The sequence below is a fragment of the Simochromis diagramma genome, unplaced genomic scaffold (assembly GCF_900408965.1).
Source record: "Simochromis diagramma unplaced genomic scaffold, fSimDia1.1 OVJJ01000443.1, whole genome shotgun sequence".
Classification (NCBI taxonomy): domain Eukaryota; kingdom Metazoa; phylum Chordata; class Actinopteri; order Cichliformes; family Cichlidae; genus Simochromis; species Simochromis diagramma.
The window spans coordinates 20,367-40,633 of NW_024387268.1; the positions used below are offsets into that span (position 1 = coordinate 20,367).

The 20,267-nt window shown below is 41.5% G+C and overlaps 2 gene segments (V, D, J or C); both read left to right on the top strand.

The window, feature by feature from the left end:
• Nucleotides 1–560: 560 nt before the first annotated feature.
• LOC120715449 lies at nucleotides 561–1,715 on the top strand. The segment is given in 2 exon segments: nucleotides 561–824; nucleotides 909–1,715. Coding segments are annotated over 2 exon segments (435 nt in total).
• Nucleotides 1,716–16,026: 14,311 nt separating this feature from the next.
• On the top strand, nucleotides 16,027–16,921 carry LOC120715470. The segment is given in 2 exon segments: nucleotides 16,027–16,294; nucleotides 16,380–16,921. Coding segments are annotated over 2 exon segments (438 nt in total).
• The last annotated feature ends 3,346 nt before the right edge of the window (nucleotides 16,922–20,267 follow it).

Below are 20,267 nucleotides of genomic sequence, written 5' to 3' on the forward strand. Positions count from 1 at the left end.
AACGCTGCTCTGAGACTGAGAGAACTAATAGTGCTGCCTGCTGTGCAGTTAGTTTCCCAAACACGTTATTCATGGTTACATACAATTTTAGACTGATGTGGGCCAAAGCCTAGCATAGCCTGTAACGTTATTATGACGGACATATTTTATGTGTTAACTTGGCTTTTAGTGACTTACAGGTTTCTTTGAAAAACACTTTCTTATATCCAGGATCTTCCTTTTTGCTGCCGTCCTCCTCTCCTCCTCGCAGCGCAGGCTTGCTGCTGCTAAAACTAAACAGAGCTCCCTGAAAGGCTCAGCCAATCACATTGGCCATATTTGTCACATGACGTAGGACTCCAGTAGAGAGCGTAATTGAACTCTTTCTGCACCGCTGGGTGAATGAGACGTTGACAGATCGTTTTTTTCTTTCTATCGGGTTAGTTTTTCTTTATTTGAAGAGATCGAATTATTGGTGGGGACAATTCAATAACCGCTGGATATTGGTGGGGACATGTCCCTTCCGTCCATGCCAAATCTACGCCCTTGATTTACAGCATGAATAATCTGTGGACTGAAGCAGCACAGAGCTGAAATATGAGCTCCACCTGAAAGTGAAGATGCTGCTACTAGTGTGTAAAGCAGGAGGAAGTGAGAGAAGTTCAAATCCAGATCAGAGAGGAGGAGGAGAGATTCAGGGAGGAGCTGAGCTGTTACTGAACTAGAAGAGAGAGAAACCTCCACATTCAACAGAGTTCAGCACAAACCATAAACTTTACCTTCATTCAACATGTTGTCTTTGGACTATTTTGCACTTTCTTTACTGATTCTCACCATTCTAACAGGTACGTTACAATCTGTGTGTTTAAAGAAACACATTTGAACTGTGATGATTTATAAAAGAATAAAACATGTTTCTGTTCCTTTAGGTGTCAGCTGTGAAGATCTCACTCCAACCAACAAAGAAGTGTTCAGTGTAGAAGGCAGCACTGCTACTCTGTCCTATAGATTATCCAGAGAAGCAGCTGGAAACGATTATTTCTTCTGGTATCGACAATATCCAGGAAAACCACCAGAGTTCCTGATCTATCATTTACCATCCGGAGAAGTGATGAAAGAAGAAATCTCTGGACTGTCTGTTAATGTGAGTGAAGATAAAACACTGATGACTCTTCAGATCTCCTCTGCTGCAGTGACAGACTCTGCTGTGTACTACTGTGCTCTGCAGCCCACAGTGACAGGAAACAGCAAAACTCTGTACAAAAACCTTTGGAGCAAAGACAACAGAATACTCCACAACATCCACTAGAGGGAGCCACACACTGTTAAACTTCTGTAGCTATAATTCACTTGTTAAAGGAGAGATTGTTCATATAAATGAATCATCCACCATCGTTGTCCTCGCTCATCACTGCAGTTTCTAAAAACCTTCCTCAAAATGATCAGATGTGCAGATCACAGCCTGATGTTAGCAGACCTGTTAGTGACACTTTAAACATCAAAGCAGGATCTTTAATCTTCATCCATCATTTTTTGCTTCCCAGATATTTTATTCCCACAGATGTTTCGTGAATATAAGAAGATCGTCTCGTTAGAGCCCAAATGTGGTGAAATTCTCATGTTTCAACAGTAAACAAAGGTAATAATACACAATGCAGTGGTATGGTTTCTTCCTTATGTACGTTCAACCCATAGCAGAGATGATCGCTGTCACCTTGGTCTGTCATGCATTTGAGCAGTTTTTAGCTCATTTAGAAAACAAGATTTGTGAAATGATTATTTCCTGATGATCGTTTGTTAATCTGAAACAGTTTCTCTGAAGACAAACAGAAACCAAGCTGCTTTCCTTTGATGTGTTTTGACTTGTTTTGAAGATTTGAAATCAGACATAAACAAATAAATCATACGTCTGTAGGGGAATATGAATATTCTAAGATGGTGATTTCTGGATGTGTTCCTGAGCTCATGCTCTGATTTTAATGCTGTCTGAAGATCACAGACATCCAAATAAATTTCTCCAGATTCTCTGAATCATTTGATGAGATCATCTTCTGTAGATGACGAGATATTCACAGTGAGGAACATTAATCACTTTATAGATGCTCTTTTCTGCTGATTGGTGAACAGAGAAACTCTTAGATTCTTCTTTGTACTCGATCATGTGACTGACCAGCTGACAGTTAACCTGGTTAGCTGCTGCATGTTCCTGTCAGCTGTTTGTTTTTAGCACCACTTACTTTGTTGAGCTGTCCTGTTGGGATGTTGTGTTTGCATCAAATTCACAATGAGCTCATATTTTTCTTAAAATGGTTCATTTTCTTATTTTAAACTTTGATATGTTTTCTATCTTCTGTTGCGACTAAAACATGATCATAGTATTCTCATTTATTCACATTTTTTGAATGGAGCTCAAACAGATGCAGTTCACAGATGTAACAGAGTCACTAGTGCACAGTGTTTGCTGGGTGACAGACTGCTAACCTGTGACAGAGCAAACACTTCTCCATCCAACCTGTGACTGATGTTCTGCTTTTTCACTTTCAGATCGTCTCTTGGTTGAGGAAAAATAAAACACTATTTTTTAAAGCTTAGAGATCACTGATACTGCTGCCTGTCTCCAGGGCACAGGGGCCTCCCCACCCTGAAGGACATGGTTAAAGCCTTCTTTTAGTGCCGGCGTTGTCAATTTCCTGGAAAGGTTGTTCATTTCAGATGGATAACCATTTGCTCCTGCCATTTTCCTGTTTTTTTTTAATTTAGATATAACATTATTAATTTCTTTCTCTGTTAGTTTGAAGTTTATTATATAACTCAGTTTTTTTTCTGGGATGCTGTCAATGTCCTGCTCCTACACATCCATCTTTCCAGTTATTTCTTAAGTAAATCCTTATTTTCTGCTGTTTGTTTCATATCTAAGTGAATGGCTTTAATTTCTGTAATTAGCTTGTTCGATGTGGCCACTCCCCTTTTCTTCTTATTCTTGTCCACAGTCTCGTTACCTCCCGCATTGACTATTGCATGTCTCCCCCAAAAATCCCTCCATCAGCTTCAACTGGTTCAAAACTCAGCTGCCTGTTTTATTACCAGAAGCCCTCCTACAGCACATCACCCCTGTCCTTCAGGAACCTCACTGGCTCCCTGTGAAACTCTGAACAGTGTTCACACTTCTTCTCAAGACCCTTCATAGCCTCGCTCCTCCTCACCTTTCTCACCTGTTAAGCCCTACCTCTTCTGCCCGCTCACTTCAATCTTCTTCTTCTGTCCAGCTTGCTGTGCCTTCTTTCAGCACCGTGGGAAGCAGAGCTTTCAGCTGCTCTGCCTCCAGGCTGTGGAAGTCTCTGCCCCAGTTTAATCTGTTCAAGTCTGCATATTCACTGTGAACTTAATGTTTGTCTGTTTTATGCTTTTCATTGTTCTATTATGTGATTCACTCTATTGTTAAATGTCCTTGGGTGTCTGTGGGTGCTTTGAAAGAGGATGTATTATTATTATTATTATTATTATTATTATTATTAATATTATTAATATTAATATTATTATTATTAGTATTATTATCCCCTTTCATACTGTTTATACCAGCTTCTTAAAGCACGAGTCCAATATGTCACAAAGTAAAAACATCATCTGAGATGTTTCTTGAATTCAGGACTTCTTACACATTTTTCTCCAAATGTCTCAAGTTTCAGACTTTTTAACTGTGTGAGTATCAGCGACTCTCTGACTCTGTCTACATCGTTAATGTGACTTCTGCTTGTGTGACGTGTCACACGGCTCCCTTAAATCATTTTGGTTATAAAGTGTGTGAAGCACAGGAGGAGGAGTGACTGAGAGCAGAGAGGAGGAGCAGAGATTCAGGGAGGAGCTGAGCTGTTACTGAACTATAGAAGAGAGAAAAACCTCCACATTCAACAGAGTTCAACACAAAACAAACTTTATGTTCCTCAACATGCTGTCATTACATCACTGTGTGTTTCCTTACTGGCTTCTCTTCCTGTTAACAGGTGAGTTCATTTTTAATCACCATCTCTGTTGTGTGTGAGACAGTAGGACTTTTCCATGTTCTGAGTTTTTTCTGTCTGCAGGTGTGATCTGTGAGGAGCTCACAGCAATCGACACTCAGAAATCCAGTTTAGAAGGAAGCACTGTGACTCTATCCTATAAATACTTGAGACAAGCAGCTCCTGGTGATTATTTCTTCTGGTATCGACAATATCCTCGAAAACCTCCAGAGTTCCTGATCTCTCACTCAGACAAAGGACAGCTGACATCAGATCCAGTCATTAGACTGTCTGTGAACGTGAACAATGATCAAACACTGATGACTCTTCAGATCTCCTCTGCTGCAGTGTCTGACTCTGCTGTGTACTACTGTGCTCTGCAGCCCACAGTGACAGGAAACAGCAAAACTCTGTACAAAAACCTTTGGAGCAAAGACAACAGAATACTCCACAACATCCACTAGAGGGAGCCACACACTGTTAAACCTCTGATTCTTGTGTCATTGGACTGATGACAAAGACAACAGACTCATTTCAGTCTCATCTTTACTCAAATCTTCATCTTTCTCTCCAACAGAAATCAACCTGTCACTGATCAATAACAACATGATAAATGATTGATCACTGATCCCACAGAGGTGGTTGTAGGTAAAGTGCAGACATCCAGGACTTTTTCCATCAACTTCTTTACTCAAAAGGGAAAAAGTGCAGAGTTAACTGAACCTTGTGCTACATTAATGTAAATGAATGATATCAGCACACAGGAGCACAAACTTTATTTCAGTGTAAATCTGAATTATATTAAAATCACTTCATTAGACTGAATCAGTGAAGTCGAACACGAGCAGAGAAAAAGAGGGAAAATGAAGACATTTCTGTTTTCTGTTGGCTCCATTAGAGAGTGACTGTGCCTCTAACAGGAACATGAGCAGAGAACAGGTTAAAGTGGATTCAGCAGGTGGGAACCCTAAAATCAGCTGTAGTGGCTCAGTGTGGGGAAAAGAATCAAACTCACAATCATTTCTGCTGAGAGCTCCAGTAGATTTGATTCAAGTACAGGCTGTGATCAGCTGATCTGAGCTTCACTGCTCTTTGTAATGTGAATTCAACCAGATGTGAGCAGGTGTTTGCGAGGATTCTGTCCGTGTGCTCCAGCTTCCTCCCACAGTCCAAAGACGTGTGCTTAGTGGGGTTAGGTTAGCTGGTGATTCTAAATTGCCCATAAGTGTGAATGGTTGTGTGTCTCTCTGTGTTACCCTGCCATAGACCAGTGACCTGTCCAGGCTGTGCCCCGCCTCTCGTCCTACAGTAGCTGGGATGTGAACAAACACTGCACATGCTCTGTACTGCTCTGGGGCTGAAAATCTGTGATCGGACCTTGAAGTGTCCATCCTAATTGGGTTTTAACTGCTGTGGGAGACCCATATGGTCCCTGTCTCAATGGAGCAGTAGGTGTGATGAGGTGAGTATGATCTGAGCCTATGAGTAGGAGTGGCGCTGCTTTATTAATAATGGGTAATGGGATACCTTGAAGATGCTTGTATCTCCGTTGGAGAGATGATACAGGGTAGGTGTGGTCTGAAAGTGCCAGGTGACTTGCAGTGAAGGCATTATTAATTGTGTAGGTTTTCTCTGGGTGTGCGATGGGTGAGATTTTGAAACTTACGGAAGAACCTTGAATAGTTTCAACTTCTTGACGGACCGTTCTAAGTGATAATCTCTGCTTCCCCAGTTAGGTTGAGATGCTGCGCAGCTGATGTTAGAAGAACGGTACGCTGGGAGCCATCATCAAGTACTGCATATGTTTCAAGAGTTCTTTTGCCATTTCGCAGGAGCACTTTCACAACCTTTAAAAGGACACTAGGACAATCACTAGGTCTATCAAAGTACAGTGTCCTCACTACAGGATTAGTTTCAGTTGTAGATCTCTTATTTACATCACATAGGATCTGTAGATGTCGTCCCATACAGGTGGCACATGCTTTCCTCAGGTCACACTTTGCGGCCTGATGAGTCCTAGCACAACGCCAACACCGTTTGTTTGCTTTTATCCAGTTTATTTTCTCATCCTTTGTCTTCTGAATGAACTCGGGACACTTACTAATGTGGTGTTCAGGTGAGCGGCAATATGCACACGTTGCCTTAGTTGTTATGATCGGTTGTGCTGCCTGTACAGGATCATCAGATGTATTTGCCCCATGTAATATTGTTGTAAGTGGAGAGGTGTACTTACGGGCAGGTCGTGGCTGGTTGAAGGATGAAACAGGACTGGTATTCTGTCCCTCCTGTTATTTCTAAGGTATGTTTTTTATAAGTTTGTTATATGGCGGGTCATAATCATTCGTTCTGTAATTAGCTGTTGCAACATGTCAGAAAATATGTTTATTCCTGATCTTGTCTGGGCAAAGCCTGCCATCTAGTGGGTTGACAGGGTAGCACCATGTTAGAGCGCAAGCAGTGGTTTTCTCCCAGCGCTCGACAGGGAAGGTCCATTTGGCTGTGTCTCTAAATTCCTGCATCTGACGCCCTTGAAGAGGCATAATCTGTAAGTGTGGCAAAACGGTTTATTGTTCCCACTTATTAGTACCTTGTTCAGCAAAGTAATGAGCTTCTTGTGTGTTAAGCGAGTTTGTTACATTACTAGCACAAGCTAGCTGTTAGCCCTTTGTTTAGCCTGCTAACATGAAGCATACCAGCATGTGGTGTTAGCTGTATCTCTTACCATCTCTGTATCTCTTGATTGTGTAGTGACTGTTTACATAAGTCAACAATATTTAATGTAATCTTTGTGTATTTGTATGGAGAGTGAATACAGTGTATTCTGTTTCTGTTATTACAGTTTTACAAAAAGAAAAATAAGGATCAGTAAAGCTCTGAAGAATGCCACGCGGTCTCCTGAGTGTTTACTGAAGCCATTTAATGTTTAGCTCACTGCATAAGCTGGATAGAGACATTCAGCTGAGGGCAGAAGAACTGGCCTTTCTGGGTTGACACTTGCATTCCATTTGCAACCAGGATGAGAACAAAGGCAAGGTATACGTTATTTCTCCCTGTTCCCTGTAAACGTGCCGTTTGAAGCGACTGAAATGCTCTGCAGGCAACTTCGCTAACAAGTGATCAACATGGGAGCCACAATCTAGTTCTGCGCGTCCTTGTTCTCCCATAGTGCTAAGCAACCCAACTAAAGCCTGTACACGAAGAGCAAAATTATCACGACTGACCATCACCTGCTCTGATAGGAGGCAGTTCCAGTATATTCTTTAGCTCTTTCAATGCCAGCTGTCTTGGTTGCCCATAACGCTCATCAAGGGCTTTGATGGCTTGAGTGTATGTATGGGTCAGGAGCGTAGGAAAAGGCAAGAGCTAATCGTTTAGCTTGGTCTACTTTGAGGTGATCAAGAAGGACATGATATTTGAAGTGCTCTGTCTCATGAGGATCAAGAAGGTTTGTAAGGGCCATCCGTAACATCCTGTATTGCATTTCGTCTTCTCTACTAAGGTCTGGAAACGAAGGACCTTCAAGCTTATATACATGTGTTCTCGTGCTAGAGGAGTGACCCGAGCTAGCAGTAACAGGTATCAAAGGTTTCTGTTCATGAGAGGCATTGGATGTAGCTGGTTGCTGCTCTAGAGGAGGGCAATGCTTGTGGTCAGATATGCAAATGAGAGGTTGAACAGGGTCTTCAGCTAAAGGAACAGCAAGTTGAACACATGAGATCTGGTGGGGATCCTGCCGTGATAAGGCCAGGAAATCAAAGGGAGTCTCATCTTCTGTAGCAAGGACTGGTCTAGGCAAACCAGTTGAAGGGATTGCAGCATCTAATATTGTTGAATTAGGTAAAGGAGGGCTGGCAGCTGTAACTAAGCCAGACTGATGGCTAATCTGTAGGGGCTGGAAGGGTGATTGACAGGTTGCTGTGTCAATCACTGGGAGCTGCTCATGTTGTTGATGTGTTTGAGGACTGGCTCGTAAACTGCATACAGAAGATTTGATTCCATCAGATGAGACAGTGCGAATTGAAGATCTGGAGCTACGAGAATGGGAAGGAGATGATTGAATCATAAATTGTCTAATCTCCCTCATCGTCGTCAGGAGTTCCCTCATGACCTCATCTTGGTTGGTGGGTAAAGGAGCAGGGCGGGTCTCTGGTTGACTTTCTGACTCTCCGACAGGATCCTGCAGCCCATGTGTGTCTATGTCACTGTGCTGACATTCGGTTTGACTCTGTATCACATGTAGCTCTTCTATTTCCAGGATACTGAACGTCATACTGGTGCAGGTGGGCAGGAGGTCGACTATCACGACTGGATCGTCTCAAACCTTCAGTCAATGGCTGCTTTGAATCCATGACGCTAACACTGCTCTGGCTCGGAGGACCATGTTATGAAGGAAAGGAAGGCTCAGGGTTGAGTAATCAGCATCATGGGCTCATCCGATTAGGATAAGAATAAGCAGTCATCTAATCATTCACAGGGTTCTTCTTTTATTCTCAAATCAAAAAAGCAAAGAAAGAAGGAAAGAAAGACACATGGACTGCCAATGCTGAAAGAAAACAGAGATTTAAGTTACTCATTACCTTAAACAATACATAAAATAAAAAACCCAAACAGAACCTCACCTCAGCTGCCGCCCCGTGTGGGAGTGAAGAAAGAGTGAGCCAAAAGTGAATGCAGTCCTTATATAATGTGTGACAGGTGAGCGCAATTGAGGACAAGCACCACACCCAATCAAAGGTGAGAGAACTAAACAAGGTGCATCTGGTGAAGTGAGTGGGTGTGCTGGGATGTGCTAAAAGGTGGGTCTTTACAACAACAGAGCTACCTAGATCACTTAAATTACACACTTCAAAGCATTTGTGTATTGTTTGTGTATTTATACACAAGCACTCATATATATTCAAATATTTTAAAAAAATGTTCATTTACCTTTTACTACCACACACCAAATCCGGTCGTTGGTACGTCCTGGCTTGTGTAGCCACTAGGTAACAAAAGCTCAACACTGCCCCCTAGCATCCTGGAGCACTTCTGTTGTCTTTTGTACGTGTTTTGGAGTTTGTACGTGCTTTGTCTGTAGGGGCCACCGTAAATATACTTTTATTTATTCACTGCACATAAAATGTAATAAATAAATCATATAATACAAAACCAACTATTCACATTTCAATATTTAACTATTTAAATTTTCAGCTTTTTCCTTTTAAACAAATTTAAAGTGAAACAACACAAAACACTGCAAACCACAACACAATTAAATATAAATTAAAATATGAAAACAAAAAGAAGATGCACATTCTCTGTCATATGGACCTGCATGAATAAACTTTCTGAATCCTTTATCATCTGCAACTGAAAATAGTTGTGGATGATTACTATACCTTTCTAATGTGACGTTGTTGTCCCTGGCTCTCTCTCTCTCTCCCTCCCGCTCTGTTCCTGTGCTACTGAGTGTAACTACTGCCCCCTCCCCCCTCTGCCCAGCGTAAAGCTCAAGGCTCAAGAAGCGGAAAAAAAGTGCAAGAGAGGGTGAGAGGAAGAAAAAAAGCCCCACGGCTCGCGATAAGGAGCCGGCTCGCGTCGTTCACGTCAAAGATTCGGCTCTAAGAGCCATTTCGTTCGTAACCGACACATCACTAGGAGCCAGGCAGACAGAGGAGAACTGAAGTTTGACCAGGTACAATTCGTACTGTACAAATAATGTAAATATGACGGTGAATCACGAAAGATTGATATCAAACTGATCACTTGACCCATATTACGTTACTTGCTCTTCGAGTGAATCAACAAATGGCGAAATGAAAAGCCGAACAACAACAATGCTGTTTCTTTAGAGGGTCTCAGCTTACATGTGTTTATTTCATATTTTCAGTTGTTTCCCTCCACGGCTAAATAAATCGGTTTCAGTAATGTACTGATATACAAGAATGGACATAAGGAGCTTCTTTCAAAGAAAAAACTAGTAGATGTTATTTTATATATTATGCTTTGTATGTTGTTCAGTATATTTCTATGCAAAACAAGAGGAACTTCAACACACAGCAGGATATTCACAGCTGAAACCAGATATTTACACTTTATGGAAAACACAAGAACATTTTTTTACTGTACAACATCATTTAGAGTAAACTTGTTTTGTTTTGGATAAATATTGAAATATCTTTTGAATTAGTTAAATGTCAGAATAAAGAGAGAGAGCTTCTATTTTTATCACTTTCATCAAATGTAGGAGCACATGTACACTAAGTTTATTGTTAATTAATAAGAAACTCCAGACGATTCCATTCTGAGCTGAAGAAGCTTCTGATAGGTTCGTAGAGTCCATGTGAGTAAACTGGTGGCACAGCTGTGGATGCATATAAGGCAAAACACAGAGCCTGTTTCTTTGACATGGGAACATCCAGAGATGTCGACCAACACACCTGGAACAGCACTGTGGAGCTCCATAAGTGTGGCTCAGTTTGAATACAATTTGGTGCCATTTACAATTAAGAAATACAGACAGTTTCTCTCTTTACTCTTAAAGTTAACAAATATGTTTTTATATTTATCTAAAAAATAAACATTTAGTCTGATTTGATGTTACAATTAAAAAAGTGTTTTTATCTGAAGAGTAAATATCTGGTTTCAACTGTATATTTGATGATTGTCAGCACAAAGAGAGAGAGAGAGGAGCAGAGAGGGAGAGAGAGGAGAATGAGGACAGAACAGAGATGAACAAGAGCAGGTGAGACACACATGTTAGTCAAATGGTTGTTTACCAAAAGTATCACCGTATCACAGGTACTCATGTTTCTTTTTAGGTTTGTTAGTTTTCAAATTCTATATTTATTAAGTTATGCAGGCTTATGAAGGCTAAATAATTATATAAACTTTTCTGAATCTAAACAGTGGACTTTGGTAGAATTAAAAAATAAGTGTAGTGCAGGTCTATGATGATTTTTAGTGCTACTATCACTGTTGTAGTCCTGTTTTAATTCCGGATCAGTTCTGGGTCTGGTTGAATTGGGGTTTAGTCCTCGTGTCTTGATGCAGCCCCGACCTTGTTCTGCATTGCTGCTTAATTAAAAACTAGTTTAAGGTGTCCTGCAGATGTGATATATATTTTTCCCTATATGAAGTCATTCTTTTTTGAACAAAACTCAAAACAGAGCCTATTAATCTTTCAGTCATTTCTAACACCCCCCCCCCCCCCCCCCAAAAAAAAAAAAAAAAGAAAAATCCCACATGCATACTACCCTTTAGGGCTAAGCCCCGGGCGTTTCAAATGTCTGCCTCCGCCTCTGAGGAGAAACGAGCCAAAGATGCAGGTAAGCAGATGTGTGATTGGATAATGGCAGGTCATCCTGAAACAATCAGAATACTTTATTAATCCCTAAGGAAATTATGTGGGTTACAGTTGCTCCAAGAAGAAATGGTAAAAATAGTAACAGTAACAGACTAAACTCCAGACAATACATTATGTTACAGATTTTAATATTAATTAGTCATTGTCAGTTGTTGATTTGTCCTGTTCTCATTGTATGACGAATTATGATGGCTGTTTGGTAGCTGTTTGCATACAATGCATACTCTCTCTCTCTTTATATGTGTGTGTTTGTTTCTCTGGTGAAATTCAGTATGTTAATGTACAATCCTTAATATGTTTTATATGTGTGTGTGTGTGTGTTGGGAGGGGGGGGGGGGGGGCGGGGGCGCCAGAGGGAGTGTTCGCCCGGGGCGCCAAACAGGCTAGGACCGCCACTGATACCACCTGCTGAAATTAAAATTAATAGATAAAAATAAAATACCCCCAAAAATAATGAAATAATGTTTGCTTTCTTTTTTCTTTCTCAGCAGGTGATCCAGGTGATTGATATATGCATTTCTTTTTTTTTCTGCTCATTCTGTTGGTTTTTGTCTTTTGCCCTTCTCCCCTGTCCCTCTTCTCAGCTGTTTCTCTTTCCCTCTTTCTTTCTCCCCTTCTTTCCCCCAGTCAAGTCTGTCCCGTATTCAGTAAGTGAAAATAAAATAAACAATAAAAGGTGAATCAAATGGACCATTACGGCAAGGCTGGGATGGTCAATTTGGTAAAGTAAATCCGTTGGGCATCTTTCTTTGCCTTTAGACAATAATTCTGATGGCAAAAGAGCCAAACGGGACAGGCAAAAAAAAAAAAAAAAGAAAAGAAATAATGTTAATAAAATAATTGCTGTAGTTTACAGGGTCAAGAACAGTCAAAGAGTGTACAGTCGTGGCCAAAAGTCTTGAGAATGACACAAATATTAGTTTTCACAAAGTTTGCTGCTAAACTGCTTTTAGATCTTTGTTTCAGTTGTTTCTGTGATGTACTGATATATAATTACAAGCACTTCATATGTTTCAAAGGCTTTTATCGACGATTACATGACATTTATGCAAAGAGTCAGTTTTTGCAGTGTTGGCCCTTCTTTTTCAGGACCTCTGTAATTCGACTGGACATGCTCTCAATCAACTTCTGGGCCAAATCCTGACTGACAGCAACCCATTCTGTCATAATCATTTCTTGGAGTTTGTCAGAATTAGTGGGTTTTTGTTTGTCCACCCGCCTCTTGAGGATTGACCACAAGTTCTCAATGGGATTAAGATCTGGGGAGTTTCCAGGCCATGGACCCAAAATTTCAACGTTTTGGTCCTCGAGCCACTTGGTTATCACTTTTGGCTTATGGCACGGTGCTCCATCGTGCTGGAAAATGCATTCTTCTTCACCAAACTGTTGTTGGATTGTTGGAAGAAGTTGCTGTTGGAGGGTGTTTTGGTACCATTCTTTATTCGTGGTTGTGTTTTTGGGTAAAATTGTGAGTGAGCCCACTCCCTTGGATGAGAAGCAACCCCAACAGATGAATGGTCTCAGAATGCTTTACTGTTGGCATGAGAAAGGACTGATGGTAGCGCTCACCTTTTCTTCTCCGGACAAGCCTTTTTCCAGATTCCCCAAACAATCAGAAGGGGGCTTCATCAGAGAAAATGACTCTACCCCAGTCCCCAGCAGTCCTCACTGTACTTTCTGCAGAATATCAGTCTGTCCCTGATGCCTTTTTGGAGAGAAGTGGCTTCTTTGCTGCCCTTCTTGACACCAGGCCATCTTCCAAAAGTCTTCGCCTCACTGTGCGTGCAGATGCGCTCACACCTGCCTGCTGCCATTCCTGAGCAAGTTCTGCACTGGTGGCCAGTGCCGGTCCTAGCCTGTTTGGCGCCCCGGGCGAAAACTCCCTCTGGCAATCATCAAACTGTAAATTATAAATTTTTAATTGTTATTGATCCCTTTACCCCGAGTCCTAAAGTGTATATTTATTTTCTTACTCTTCTTATATATATTGTTTGTTTACTTGCACTGCTGTAACTGGAGCCTCGTCGTCTCGTCTCTCTATATACTGGACTGTATATAAAGGAGATGACAGTAAAGTTTACTTTGACATCAGCAGCAGGCGCACCGAGTAGTGATGGGTCGTTCGGGAACGAAATGGCTCTTAGAGCCGGCTCTTTGACGTGAACGACGCGAGCCGGCTCCTTATCACGAGCCGTCACATGGGTTTTTTTTTTCTTTCTCTCAGCCTCTCTCTCGCACTTTTTTTCTGCTTCACTCAGCAGCGAGCCTTGTGCTTTACGCTGGGAAGAGGGGGGAGGGGCGGTAATTACACTCAGTAGCACAGGAACAGAGCCAGAGGGGGAGAGAGAGAGAGCCAGGGACAACAACGTCACATTAGAAAGGTATAGTAATCATCCACAACTATTTTCAGTTGCAGATGATAAAGGATTCAGAAAGTTTATTCATGCAGGTCCATATGACAGAGAATGTGCATCTTCTTTTTGTTTTCATATTTTAATTTATATTTAATTGTGTTGTGGTTTGCAGTGTTTTGTGTTGTTTCACTTTAAATTTGTAAAAGGAAAAAGCTGAAAATTTAAATAGTTAAAAGTTGAAATGTGAATAGTTGATTTTTGTATTATATGATTTATTTATTACATTTTATGTGGAGTGAATAAATAAAAGTACATTTACGGTGGCCCCTAGAGACAAAGCACGTACAAACTTCAAATCACGTATGAACTCCGAAGCACATAAAAACTCAAAACACGTACAAAAGACAACAGAAGTGCTCCAGGATGCTGGGCGCAGTGTTGAGCTTTTGTTACCTAGTGGCTACACAAGCCAGCAAGTACCAACGACCGGATTTGGTGTGTGGTAATAACAGGTAAATGAACATTTTTTTTTTAAATTATTTGAATATATATGAGTGCCTGTGTATAAATATACAAACAATACACACATGCTTTCAATTGTGTAATTTAAGTGATCTAGTAGCTCTGCTTTGGAAGTTCAGTTCATGCTAGAAATGTGTTTTGGAGTTTGTACGTGTTTTGTCTCTAGGGGCCACCGCATATATTTATATATAAACATATATAAATAAAACCACTTTTTTTACGTTAGTAATTCCTTTTGTGCATAATTTTATATTATTGTTAATAATAAATTAAATAAAGCAACAAAACAACCTGAAGAGCCAGTTCGGAGCCGAAAGAGCCGGCTCTTTTTAGTGAGCCGAACCGAAAGAGCCGGATCTCTAAAAAGAGCCGGAAATCCCATCACTAGCACCGAGGGCTCTCGCGCTCACTTTTCACGTATAGAATTTTGACATCAGTGTCTGTATCATGATGTCTGGTGTTTTCATGTTTGTTGGTTTGTTTTAATTTTGTTTTATTTTGCGAGTTGGTTATTAGATGCTGCTCCAGCCAGCCAGAGAAGCCGCCCCGCCCTCTCCTCCCTGTGCAGCAAGCAGCAGGTGCACCTCTCAAATGGAGGGCGCCCTTACTCCCAGCAAATGTTCGATAGAAAACCGATTGATGCCTACGACATTCCCGATATGCGCTGGCATGACGGCAGCATGAGTACGAGCAACTTTGGAGGTTTTTTTGCCGATGCCCATGATGCCGCCCTCCACCACGATGCCGCCCCGGGCAACCGCCCGTGTTGCCCGTATCAAAAACCGCTACTGCTGGTGGCACTCCGATCCCACGGCTGAATCCTCTTTAGGAGACGATCCTGGTGCTTGCTAGACTTTCTTGGATGCCCTGAAGCCTTCTTAACAATAATTGAACCTCTTTCCTTTAAGTTCTTGATGATCCTATAAATTGTTGATTTAGGTGCAATCTTAGTAGCCACAATATCCTTGCCTGAGAAGCAATTTTTATGCAAAGCAGCAACTTTTTCAATTTCCAATATTTATGTGATTCTCAAAATTTTTGGCCACGACTGTAGTTGATAGGACATAACCTTTAAAGGTACACACCTGTGTGTATAAGGTCCAATAGTTGACAGTGCATCTCAGATCACTCCACGCCATGAAGTTCAGAAACAGGACTGTATTGAGGTACATATCTGGGGAAGTTTACAGAAACATTGCTGCAGGTCCAGTGAGCACAGTGACCTCCATCATCTGTAAAGAAGAAGTTTGGAACCACTAAGCCTGAGCACCAAGCCAATCTGACTCTGACAGAGCTCCAGCATCGCTCTGTGGAGAGAGGAGAACCTCCAGAAGGACAAATATTTCTGCAGCACTCCAACAATCAGGCCTGTATAATAGGGTGGACAGACAGAAGTCACTCTTTAGTACAAGGCACATGACAGCCCACCTGCAGTTTGTCAAAAAACACCTGAAAGACACTCAGACCAGGGACGTGAAATTCAGGACCTCTCAGTGAATTTCCTTGAGGATCCCAGCCCGAGTCCAGATTTAAACCATCTCTGAGAGATCTGATGGTCATGCATCGACCCTCCCCATCCAACCTGATGGAGCTGGAGAGTGTGTCAAGCTTTTAGCATCATACTCAACAACATGCATCAAAGGCTGTGAATACTTATGTAAATGTTATATTTTTGTTTGTTATTTGGTCCACACTGACATAGATCCATATTATTAGTTTCACTGGATTAAAATGGAGGCTCTTGGTTCACCTGTTGCCATGGTAACGCCTGTATCAGAGCTCCATTGATGATTTCTTTCTTCCTCGACTCACAGTTCAGTCTGTTAAACCTGCTTCCTGCAATAGGAGCAAATATCCACTGAAAGCAGCAGAAAGACGTGCTGAGTGTGAAGCTGTCAGCAGGGGGAATAACACAGGGCTGTGAATGAGTCCTGTCACTGTGATCAGGCTCCTCCTTCTAATCCACCAACTTAGTGTTGATGAAGACTAAACAGAGAGATCACAGCTTCTTTATACTTGCTGTAGCTCACAGTTACTCTACACTGCAGATATGACGCCTCTGTTCATCTCAGTGCTGCTGGCTGCTATGTGCCTCGGTATGAACACAACTCTGTTTCTTTGATATCAACATTGACGTGATTCTTTAACAGCACACTGATACTGTTTGTTGCTGTTTTACAGAATGCAGAGCACAAAAAGACAACGTGCTGCAAGCAAAAGGAGAAGAGACTGCTGCTGCAGGAGGCACAGTGACACTTGGCTGTCAGTATAACACCAGCTTTCCAACAGGTAATAATCTCTTCTGGTACAAACAGGATGGAAACAACAGCCCCAAATTCATCCTGAGTCGTGTTAGTGGGGATGATGGAAACACAGCAGCCGAGTTCAAGGAGAGATTTTCCTCCACACTGGATTCCAGCAACAGATCAGTTCCTCTGAAGATCCAGAAGCTTCAGCTGTCTGACTCTGCTGTGTACTACTGTGCTCTGCAGCCCACAGTGACAGGAAACAGCAAAACTCTGTACAAAAACCTTTGGAGCAAAGACAACAGAATACTCCACAACATCCACTAGAGGGAGCCACACACTGTTAAACTTCTCTGGTTTGTTTCACTCAGTTAATAAAATGTCTTTTGCATAAAAACAGAAGCTTTAATTCACTTCGTAAAGGAGAGATTTCTCACATAAATGAATCATCCTCTCTCTTCACTGCAGTGTCTTTAAAACTGTCTCTTCATGATCAGATGTGCAGATCACAGCCTGATGGTAGCAGACCTGTTAGTGACTTTTAATCTTCATCCATCATTCTGTGTTTCTCAGATATTTTTGCTAGATGTTTTTCTTACACATATTTCATGAATGTTGCTTCTTAGACAGATGTTTAGTTATATTTATATTATCAGAATCAGAATCGCGTTTATTGGCCATGTATATGCACAGACACATGCAAGGAATTTGGTTTCGGTAAATGGTGAATCTCAACAATGTAAACAACACAATTCACACACACACGCACACACACACACACACACACACACACACACACACACACACACACACACACACACACACACACACACACACATGTATGGATATATAGAGCTAAACATACATACACAAGCCTACACAAGCTGTGTAAACCAACCATAAATAACCAGTTTAAATGTCTTGATGCATCTCAATCATCCAGGTAAGTAAATCTCCAAAAGTTGATTCCGTTCGTAGCGTTTTGTGGGAGAAACGTTTCATCATCATCCAAGTGGCTTCTTCAGTCTGAGCTGACTGCAGGTCTCAATCTTATAAACAGGACATTTGCATAATGACTGAAACCAGCCCACTGAAGGAACAATGGGCTGTGAGGTCAGTTCCTTAATCTTAATTATGCAAATTCCATTGATCCATCACCATTGATCAACAACCACTGATCAATGGTCATGAGTCCCATTCACAGAGAGTTGGGGAATGGCTGCAATCACAGCGGCGCCATCTTTAGCACAGCTCAAGAAAATACAACGAGAAAGGAAAACAGCTTTATTGGGCAAAAATACAAAATACAGTGGTATGGTTTCTCTCATCTGTACATGCTGAAGTTGAACCCACAGCAGAGATGATCACTGTCACCTGTGTCTGTCCTGGGTCTCTGCACTTTTTGTCTACTTCATTTAGAAAACAACATTTGTGAAATGAATCACTTCCTGATCATCGTTCAGAAATCTGAAAATGTTTTTGTTTTTCCTAAAAAGGTCATTTTTTTAACTGGAAATCAAAAGCCGACATAAACACAAAGTAACTGTCATGTGAGACTGTAGCAGGCAGGAAGTGGACCTAAATGCAGGATTCAAACACCAAAGCCAAACTTAAGGCTGCAGCTTTATTGATGGGAGGATTGTCCAAGAACATAAACTCACAAGAAACAAACTGAAACCCTGAACATGAAAACTAGGAACAGAACAGTGAGAAACAAGAACTAAACCACTAGGAAACGAGAAAACGTGGAACTAAAACTGAAACAGTGTGGCTGTGGCTCAGGTGGTGGAGCAGCTACTGATCGGAAGGTTGGTGAGTCGATTCTTGGCTTCCTCAGTCTGCATGCCTATTATCCTTGGGCAAGATACTCACCCCGAGTTGCCCTCCGATCATCGGAGTATGAATGTGTGTGAATGTAGTTTAGTTTGCACTTGTGTTTAGAAGTGCTTGTATGAGTGAATGAGACATGCTGTATACAGCACTTTGAGGACTCCAGGAGAGTAGAAAAGCTCTATATAAGAATGAGTCCATTTACCAAACACAAGGAGACTTACACACATGAGGCAGTACGATGCCACAAAGGGCAAAAGACATCACAGGGCTTAAATATACAAGAGAGTAATGAGGGAAACACAGCTGGAACTAATCTGATACAACGACACAGGAATCAAACCTGAATGCACTAAACACAGGACACGGGACTATCAAAATAAAACAGGAAACACACAGACACAAACTGACGCAGCTACTGGGGAGACAGGAAGAAACACAGAGAGAGACTGACTAACCACAAGAGAAGATTAGACTCAGAGGGAGGGAGAACTATGATCACTTAGAACCTACGACCCAGAAACTAAACAGAAAATAAACGATCCAATAAGAACTCCAAATGACAAGAAAACCAAACATCAACCCATCCCCAGCTCTTTCTGTCCTGGTCGTTGTGTCCTTGGGCAAGATACTTCACCTACCGCCTACTGGTGTTGGCCAGAGGAGCCGATGGCGCGATATGGCAGCCTCGCCTCTGTCAGTCTGCCCCAGAGCAGCTGTGGCTACACCTGTAGCTGCCTCCACCAGTGTGTGGATGTGAGAGTGGATGAATAGTGGAATTGTAAAGCGCTTTGAGGGCCTAGAAAAGCGCTATATAAATGCAATCCATTATTATTATGAGTAATACTCAGTATTCATTTATTTTCCAGTGTACTATTACTATTCTAGATTTAGATTAATGCATTTGTCACTTGTTCCTGAAGCGATGGTTCTACTAGTCAGTGATTCATCCTCAGACCTGCTCTGGACTGTGGAAAGGAGTTGTATCTGGCTCTACTCGTCCAGGAAAAGTTTCAGAAGACACACAATCAGAGGAAGCTCTACAATATAAAGGTAACATTAATGTGGGCTAAAGCTACAGTGTTGGACTGCATGCATGCAGGATCCAGGTATGATCCAGTTCATTTTACTTTGCTAGCCCCTCCCTCTGGAAGACACCACTGCTGCTTTAATCACAGCTACGTTAAATGATGGCAGCTAGTAACCGATGACTGAGCCGAGAGCGTGTCTGGGTCTCTGTTATCTGACGACCAGTTAAATTTTCTTTTTCATGTCGCTTGACTTGACAGAGGCTGTGTTTCAAAGACACACGCCTTAATGACAAGTTAGTTTTTTATGCTTTAACTTTTATATATTGTGTTTATGTTATTGTTTAAGGTCACTGATGCAGGTCTTATTCTTTATTTCTTCTTCTATAAATGTTCACTCTGGTAGATTCAGTTTTATTTATATAACAACAGCAGTTGTTGCTTTACATTGTGAAGTCCCTGCAATAATACAAGAGAGAAAACCCCGACAATCATGACCCGCTATGAGGAAGCACTTTGGCGACAGTGGGAAGGAAAAACTCCCTTTTAACAGGAAGAAACATCCAGCAGAACCAGGCTCATCTGTTGTGACCTGTTGGGGTGATGGGAGGAAGACAGGACAGAGACCCACTGTGGAAGAGAGCCAGAGATGAATAATAACGACTGAGTCAATACAGAGAGGTGTATAAACACATAGTGAGTGAAGAAGAAAATCTCAGTGCATCATGGGAGTCTCCCAGCAGCCGACACCGACTGTAGAGTAACTGAAGGAGGTCTTGATGCACGATCAGTCATCCAGGTAAGTAAATCTCCAAAAGTTGGTTCTGTTCATCTGGACATAAATGCTACGTCCAGATTAAATAAAGGAGGATTCAGGGTCACTGGTCCAGCTCTAACTATATGCTTTATCAACAATATACTTTAATACAAGTGAAGCACTGAAATAAACTTTAAAGTAACTTAAA